This window comes from Odontomachus brunneus, unplaced genomic scaffold (assembly GCF_010583005.1).
Source record: "Odontomachus brunneus isolate Ranch 3 - 2012 unplaced genomic scaffold, Obru_v1 Obru_scaffold_009, whole genome shotgun sequence".
NCBI lineage: Eukaryota > Metazoa > Arthropoda > Insecta > Hymenoptera > Formicidae > Odontomachus > Odontomachus brunneus.
The window spans coordinates 17225-26547 of record NW_022639459.1 but is presented as its reverse complement, the minus strand read 5'-3'; the positions used below and the strand labels follow the sequence as shown (position 1 = coordinate 26547).

Here is a 9323-nt window from a genome sequence, read left to right as displayed (position 1 = left end):
CATTCACGCTTGCGTTACATCGATACCGATCCGTTTTCCTTTCCTCTGCGACGGTAAATAAAGTGGAATTGCCGCCTTTCGCGATGATAAATGAGACGAAACGATTTTGTTTACGCGCGCGCGATAACAAGCAAAAATAATTCTTGTATCTGCACAACGCGCGACGACGGGACGAGGAGCGCTTTTCGCGCTTCTCTCTATATCTTCTCCGAAGAAATTTTTGCGCACGGTCTTTCCTTTCGGCCGTGCCGCGTGTTCCTTTGTTCGTCACAACAAATTGATATGCATCCCATAAAGTATCTCGTTGACACAAATGTGGTTTCAGGTCATGTTATTGTATGTCGAAAGCGACATATCTCCTCTCTCTTCGTGCCGCGGCCGAGCGCCGCCGGCCAGAAATACCGCTCATCCATAATGCGTTAATACGATGAATAATGATTTTGTTTTGCGGCCAATCGACAGATAACAAATTAATTTCTATTAAGCAATGCTCGCTGCACAGAGCGTCGAGTTAGCTTTCTCAGCTGTTCTCAGAAGTCGGTGAGTGTAAGAATGTGTGCGCTGAAATAACTGTGTTGCGTTCGAGGTCTAAAAGTTTATTACTCGCCAAATTCAAATCGCGCTGTGAAATATTCTTATCCAGGGTTGGGTAGTAACTAGTTAAAAAGTTATAAGTTAAGTTAAAAAGTTAAATAGCTTTAACTTAACTTAGTTACATTTTTACACTCTTAACTTTTAACTTAACATAGTTACATTTTATGGATAACTATTAACTTTCAATTCAATTATCTTGAAGTTAACCATGCCATGAAGGTGTCGCGAGATGTCGAAAGGCTGTTTAGTGCTGGAAGGCTCATTTTCGACAATCTTCGAGGAAAAATGTCCGATAAAAATTTCAAAGATTTTATTACTTAAATTTAATAAGTATCTGTAAATAAAACACGTTTTCAATATATTAGTTTTTCCATTATTTGTGAAACTGAAACTCTGAAGTCATGAAATGAAATAAATTTAACTTTTAACTTTTTAATTACATTTTTTATTAACTTAACTTTTAATTCAATTAATTTCATTAACTTTAACTTTAATAACTTTATCGTTAACTAAGTTAACTTTATCGTAATTAAGTTAAATTTTCAAAGCCATGAACTTTAACTTAACTTAGTCAAAAAAAAGTTAACTTACCCAACCCTGTTCTTATCACTATCATTATTATCGCTTTCTGCAGATAGACAGTAAGAATATTAGAAGGAATATTAGAAGACAGTGTATAAGAATAACTGCGCTTCAGACGAAAAATATACGACTATATTCTCTACATGCGTCATAAAAATATCAACAAGATTATTATAGTTTCACAGTTATACAACGTCACGTAACATCTTCAACATGTTCAACATCTACCTGCGTCACTGTGGTGAACGCATTAATTACATAAAAAATTACATAAGTCCATAACAAAAGATATTTTAGGTAATTCCTATCATAATGATAGCTAACTTCTACTGCATATATGCGTATCGATCGCTTCCTTGGCTTCAGGTCGCATCACCTCCGATCTGTCGTCCTCCTGCCATCGTTTTTCTCGCTAGTCGTCATTAACAGACGAGAGTAGAAACGGTCAAATTGTATGAAAACAAACGTAAGGAATAACGATTTCCACGAAAGGCAACGTTTGCCATACAGCACAAATATTTCAAAGAGATCTTGGAGACGATATTCTACTTAAAACGTCTCGAAGACGTATCTCGGACATTTATGCTGCTTGGGTTCGCGAATTATCGATACAGCTGCCCGAGTCGAAATTTTGATTCTAATTTCTACCTCGATATTCCATTTGACGCCTACTTTGACACTCTGAAGCTTGTATCAACTTCTGTTGATTTTGTTTAACTAGCTTTGGCGAAAGGTCTTCTTTAGAATCCACAAGTGGCATTTGGTGCGTTTTCTGCCATTTAGAGGCGTTAAGTGGTATTTCAGTTTCCACGTGTATCAAATATACACTGACCCTTCAGAATATACAGATGTTAAAGAGTTCAGCGCGAAAGTAGGACTAAAATGTCGACGAGGTTGAAATCCAAAAGCGCGCATATCAGGTATCGTGAATTGTAACGTAAGTGGTTCGATCAAAATCATCATTCTCGTCCACACATCTCTGTTACCGAGACGTCTTCTGAGTCAGACCGTGAGACCGCGAAACACTGAAAAACAAAAGGACACACGGTATGAGAATAAATACACAAGGAAGGTTGAGAGATACGTGCCAGAATGCGGTGCTGAGAATTTAAGGGTCAAGGGCTCGGGAGGCTCGGCGTTATATTTAAACTGTTCGTAAAAGCCTCATCCGCCAGCGAGATATGCAGCGGCACGCACATGTGCAGCATTTAACATTTTTCTCCAGTAGCAGCAGTTAATGAGTGCCTTAATTAATATTAGCACGCGATCATCGTCGTGATCATCGCTATCTGTTTACGTTCCACGGGCTCATGCGAGGTTCAGCCTTTGCAAGCTCTGTCGCTTAATGGAAAGATTCGCGCTGTTTTCAATCGCATAAGAATATTATAGCTTTTTGTCGTATGAAATTCTTTTTCAATTTTACCGTGGTTTTTAGTAGTGCAGAAATAAGCTGTTAGAACAGAAATAAGCTGGTAGAGTTTTCAATTCGTTTCTCTCTCTGAAGAAATGAACTGGAATGTCCACGAAACGTCGGAAACAAATCCAAGGACGTGACACCAACCCGGAAATCTCAGATCAAGCAGTAGAACTTATCTTGTTAAGAACACAGCATGAAGCAAACATGATGACCTTGAATCACAATATTATTGACGTATTATTGACGTTAGAGACGTCATTAATGCGTCATTAGTACGTCATTCGACGTCATCCTGCTATTTTGGCAAACTTAACTGTGTTATCCAGCACGGCATGCATCCAGCGTCATGTACCACCTGCAGTTGCTAACGGACGGTTAATAAGTTTAAGCCATCATGGATGAGACCTCGCCTATAAAGTTCGTCCCACGTACTCATTAGCTAATGTTATTGAATCAACTCCCTAATAATTACTACGAAATTTGCGAAATGATATACAGGACTTTTTCGTTCATCAGTTTGATAAGACTTATCTGCATCCGAGCGTTGTTTCATTAATTAATCGTCAGACAGCCTGTATAATAATTTTACTGTAAATTACAGTAATTTTCTATAGTAATACTTTTATAATTTCATAATTTTTATTGTAGAAAAAGTAATTATCTCTATCGCAATTTTTGCTATAAAATTCTTACCATGCAAAAGTAGCCCGTTTAGAAGCAGGAAACAGAATCAAATCTTTCGACTAATAAGCAATACTTTGGTCAAATTTTATATCAGGTTGGTGAGAAAGGTTTGTCATTTTCCTATTACATTCCTGTAGGAAATTTATAGATATTAAAAAAGATAGTGAGTTCTTTCATTAGATGTTTAAAAAAATATCGAGTCAATGTTGTTCATTTTGTTCGTAAAAATTATGATTTCTTCTGAATTGGATAATTCTGTTTTCTATTTTATCTGACAAACCTTTTGCTCCAATCTCATACCCAGATAGAATAAAAAAGCACAATAACTTCAAAATGACGAGAAGATCTCGAGTCAAAATTTTTAATCCTACTTTCGGCCTCAGTGTTTCATTTAACGTCTACTTTGATATTTTGAAGCCTGTGTATCAATATTTTCTAATTCTTAATTTAACTTTCTCTTAATTTAGCCTACCAACTTTGTCAAGAGGTCCTCTAGAACCTACAAGTGGCATCTTCGTGCGTTTTCTACTATTTAGAGGCGCTAAGTGGAAGCTTCAGTTTCCATGTGTATTAAACATATCCTTCAGGATATACAGGTGTAGAGAATTCGAGTCAAAAGTAGGACTAAAAAATTTCGACTAGGGATGACCGTAAAAACTCACTTTTCGACCGCGATTCGATCGTCTTCTCGTCAGTTTGACATCATATTAACGTTACCGAGGCCTTCTGTTTCGCCTAAGCGCGTATAATATCGGGAGAAGCACCTCTTGCACACGGCGACGCCCCGCGTCGCCGTTCCAGGAAGAGGCCACCAGTGAGCGCAGCCTTTACTGGCCGTTTTGCTTCAGCAACTTCCGCGTTCGGAAGCCACGGAAGCCAGCCTGGATCCTCGTCGCCGCTGCTTGCACGGCCTGCTGTCTCTTTCGCACCAGGAAACCGCGGATACCGGCCTGGATCTTCGTCGCCGACTTCTCCTCGAGCGCCTCGCGAGTGTTCTGTCTTTTCAGGAAAGCGTCCTTCGGCTTCGACTGCTCCCGAGATTCCCGCTGATGTTGCTGATCCCGCTGATGTTGCTGTATCTTTTTCGACTGCTGCTGCTGTTGCTGCTGACTCGGCTGCTGACGACGACGCTGCGACGTGGACGATTCCTTCAGTTGCTTACGCACGCGATAGCCGCGGAAGTTCGCCTGGATCTTCGTCGCCGCGGTGTTGGCCTTCATCTCATCGGCCTCCTCGCTCGGAGCCTGTGACATGAACGAGGCTCTGAACTCTGAGATCTCGCAAAGCTCCGCGTTAGCACCGTTTAAAAAGCGCGCGGAGTCGAGTCCCCCGGGAGATTCGGCGAAGCCTGATACTGGGGAGACTCAATGTTCCTGATTATTTACGAAAATCGCTCCCGGAAGTGATTGAGAGCCTGCCACGCCTGTTTATAGAGATGTTGAGAGCGGAAACGGAAACAGCTCGAAGTTATTCCCGATCGTTCGAGTTTACAAATCGCTCCTGAGAATGGGAGCGGACCAATTTGAACGCTCGCTTGAGCGGAATCGGTCGTATAACCGCAGGCTAAGTCGGATCGCAGATTTTCTCAATTTTCTTCAAAGAGAAAACAAAAATGGCAGAAATATGACGAGCTGAAATGTATAAATGTTGACGCTGCTACGAAAGAGAGAAAGAGAACGACTTCTTTTTCCGGGAAGATTCTCCAGGAAGGAGATCACCCCGAGAGAATTTATATAATTGTTTAAAAAATATCGATCCTTCGGCCGAGAGTTTGGGAAAGAGGAAGAGAGGGCTCGGATCGTAGCTATGAATAAAAAAATCTCAGTGCAGACCGCGTAAATTATTCGCGGGGATGTGTTGCAGTGGGACGCGCGATCGAACCGACCCGATGATCCTCGCGTTGATTTATAAATATCGATTTTCGAGAAGAGGTAGAACCAGCCCGGCGGTTATTTCTTGCGATTCGCGCGGCGGGGATCGATCCCGAGACGTGGAAGAACGGGAGAACTCGAGCCCGAATCCACTCTCTCTCTCTCTCTCCGGCAAGACACTTCCGCTCACTTCCGAGTCACAGCGATCTCCTTTATCGCACGTCCTCCTGGCCGGAGGCGGTGTGGGGAACTGGCGCGCGGCCGACGTTATCCGTCTCGAACGAAGGATGGATCTATCGCGCTTGCGCGTTGCGCGACGATAGCCCTCTCGATGCTACGACGATGCCGCGCGGGCGAGCCTCGCCGGACGGAGATCGCTGTCGATCGCTTCACGTCTTATTCCGTGTGCTGTACGTCCGAGGATAGTTAATTTCGTACAAACTTGGCAGAGGACGATCCACGACCGCGTTCGATGGCCTTCGTGCTTAAAACCGAAGCTCGCGACCGCAGCCACGGCGGATTTTCGCCCCGCGTCGCTTATTTATGGCGGGAAAATCAGATCGCATCTCGGAATGTGCATCGGTGTCGGGCATTAATCGACTGAGATTTCAGTTGTGACTCTGGAAAAATCGCCAAATCGATAATTTATATATTTCGTTTCTTTATTTATTTCGTCTGTTTATACGGAAGTCGTCCTCCCGGTCCAATGCGCTAAATATGGATTGTTATAAAGAAAAAGAGAAAGAAACAACAAATAGATAAATCAAAATACGAAGATATAAGTAAAAACGAACAAAATGAAACTACCTAAGCAGAACTTGGATTCAAATAGATGTCAATAGTAATTTAAGAAAATGCAAAGACATATAATAATCAAAACTACAATTGTATTTTGTTGTTATAATTTCATGAAACAATGTATGCGTCGTTTAAATCTTCTACATCACCCTTCGCAAAAATTATCTTATAAAATCATAACAACATCAAAATACGATCGTTTCATTATATTTAAGAAATCCGCAATTATTTGTCAGTTTAATGTTCTTCCCTTCTTCTTTATATACAAACTCTTCTGCGCTTTTTCGAAGACACAAATATCTGGTTTAATTACGTGAATGAAGCTCGCATATAATAATTGAAATTCATTGGAATCTCTGTCCCTCTCTCTCTTTCTCTATTTGAGACTCCAATTGTCGCGTCGAGATAGAGGGGCCATATGTAGAGGATCTCGGCGAAGTGTTCGTAATATGACGCGGGTCGAGCATTAATTTCGTTCACGTGGGTGAGCTCGCGACACTCGCGTCACAGTACGTTCGCCGCCCTGAGGCCAGTATACGCTGATTGATGATTGATGGTTGCGAGAGCGCGACGAAAGTCCGCGCACGAATGGTCAAGTACATTCCAATTTGCTTGCGTCCATCGTTTGATCTCGGGCGCGTGTTCACTCATAACTTTTCTGTGCTCATCGCTACGAAAACATGCTCGATCGGACGATATATGTACGTCGTTCGACCGGTCAACTCACGGACATCGATAATGGACTTCCGCTCGTCTCTCCTCAGACGTCATTTCTCGCTACGATATATGCAAACAATTTTGTCCTATGTGAATCGTAAAATGACCTATGAAAATTGTAATAAATTTCACTCTGTATACACTGAGAGAAAAATGTAGGATATTTGTAACCATAATAGCATAGTAAAAAGATTATAGTTAGAAATATCATTTTGATAGTAAATGTCACCATAATGTTTGTAATATTTACAATATAAGCATAGTATAATTGACTCGTGTAAAATATTTACCAAGAATTATAATTATTTGAAATAAAAAATATAGTAAGGTAGCAAATATTGAATGGTAAGAGAAATTAACTATTTTGTATAGTCAATACAATTGGAATATTTGGCAAGTATAGATATATATATATAACTATATTTTCAAAGTGTGCTTTACTATACACATAGAATAATAAAATGATTATCTGTAAATCTGTGTTCATTCTGCTATATCTTCATGTTTAGCTGAACTATAAATATATGTTTGAGGCCAAAATAAACTATAAAATATAGTGAGATTATAGTTATTCCAACTATGTTTTTCTCTCAGTGTACATGTTATATATATGTTATATATATACATACAGTATACATATATATATATATATATATATATATATATATATATATATATATTTATATACGTATATACGATGTATATATATGTAAAATTATTAAAAAAACAAAAGAACTCAAAAGATATAAATCAAAAATAAAAATAAAAAAGGATTAATAGGAGTGCAGGCACAGAAGTCGACACAGACAGGATTTAACACAATTTTCCACATTTTTGTCTTGCAATTCTTTTCTCCCAGTCTCGGTTGCAAACAATCTTAAGGTCTTGTTAAAACCTTGATACTTTATTATTTAAAATTACATTTACACTGATCTTAATTTAAAATGATCTTTATTATTTAAAATTACATGTTACATGAAGAGGATCCACGGATGAACCGAAACGTTTGATGTTTTACACTTTTAATGTTCAATAAATTATTTGATTTTCAACATAGGAAACTTTCACTTATTTCCTTAGATTGTATAGCATTAAAATTTCTGTGCCTGAACTCCTATTAGCCCTTTTTTATTTTTATTTTCTATTTTTGACCTAGATACATGGTCCTATGTAAACTTGATCTCGTATGAATTATAAAATATGCTACGTAAATTGTAACGACAACGTTGACGATAAATTATAATGCATCTATATCTTTAACGACAAACTGAAAGAATAACAACTAAAGACATTGTCCAAAAAGCGGTCAATTTCATTGCTTTCGATATCCAATGAAGGCTCACTTGACATTGCAAAAAGGATCAATAGGACTTTCTATTTATGAAACTAGCACGTGTATGTGAGTGTATGTAAAAATTTGAAAAAGAAAACAATCCCATAAATATCAAGTAACCATTACATCAATGTTATAATTTTCTACTCAATAATGTAAATGACATGTACAACGTGTTACATAACATTTACATTATTGAGTGAGTAACTGTAACATTGATGTTAATGTTAATTAGCGTTTACTGGAAAATGCAATTTTAAATTAAACGAGGAATAAGAAACTCTAAAGCTTTTTCCTTCAATAATGTAACTATTGTGTATAACAATTGTGTGGATTATATTGCACTTACATTATTAAGTGGATAATTGTAACATCGATGCAACGTTACTGTTAGTTGAATTTTGTTGGGAAAAGCAATTTTAAATTAAAAGATAAATTATAAGATAAGAACAGTATGAAATTTTAAAGTTTTCTCACTCGATAATGTAACAGTTGTGCACAACATGGGGTGCGTTGCACTTACATTATCGAGCGAGACATTACAACACTGATGTAATTACTGTTGCTTGCTGTTCACTGGTAACGTAATTTGATTTGAAAGGGAACTAAGGACAGCATGAAACTTTGTATGTTATGGCTCTTCGGGCGAGTTTCCCAAAACTGGTCCGTATCGTCTCTCACGGCGTCCGCGCGCGCGCGCGCGCGTTTGCCGACTTTGCTTACCTCAAGAACACACCGGCTGAATAAAATACGCGATCGAGTCAGAGAGCTGATCGCTCGCGAGCGTGTGACTCGTTCTGGAAGCGACGGGATCGCTGAAGAGGCAACGGCGTCCACTGATACACGACGATCACTGTGAAAAAGAGCGGATAGCGCGACAAGTCCGCGGCGATGTCTACGCGCAACGAGTCGCAGCTAGTGGCAGCGACGGCGTCGCGACGCCCCGTTGACGTCACCGCGACGTCGTGCCCTTACCTTGGATCCCCGCTCACTGGACGCGGTGACGACGATACTGTATGATCACCGTTCGTTTTCCCCCGTTTTCTCGTTCTCCTTCTCTCTCTTTCTCTCTCTCTATAATGGCAGGCACTAAAAATATGTGCTCAAGGTCCGTGTACTGCGAAAACCGCACCTGAAGCGCTTGCATTCCTCGCGGATACATCTGCGGCTGAAATGCAAAACACCGTCGGCCGGTCGTTCAGTTCGGAACTCACCCTGATCTCTTCCCCAAACAAGACACAGATCTTGCAAGGGACGTCTCGAGGACGTCCTGGCGACGTCCTGAGGACATAAGGACCTCTCCAAGACATCCACAAAACGTCCCTTG

General features: G+C 39.9%; 1 protein-coding gene across 1 annotated transcript; it reads right to left on the bottom strand.

Annotated features, from left to right (window-relative positions):
- Nucleotides 1–580: 580 nt before the first annotated feature.
- On the bottom strand, nucleotides 581–9306 carry LOC116840247 (putative uncharacterized protein DDB_G0274435). The gene is made up of 5 exons (XM_032806742.1): nucleotides 9129–9306; nucleotides 8972–9008; nucleotides 8720–8849; nucleotides 3940–4521; nucleotides 581–2201 (listed from the first exon to the last, which is right to left on the bottom strand). The coding sequence occupies exons 1-4, from the start codon at nucleotides 9304–9306 to the stop codon at nucleotides 4105–4107; spliced, it is 762 nt and encodes a 253-aa protein (XP_032662633.1). The 3' UTR covers nucleotides 581–2201; nucleotides 3940–4104.
- Nucleotides 9307–9323: the final 17 nt, after the last annotated feature.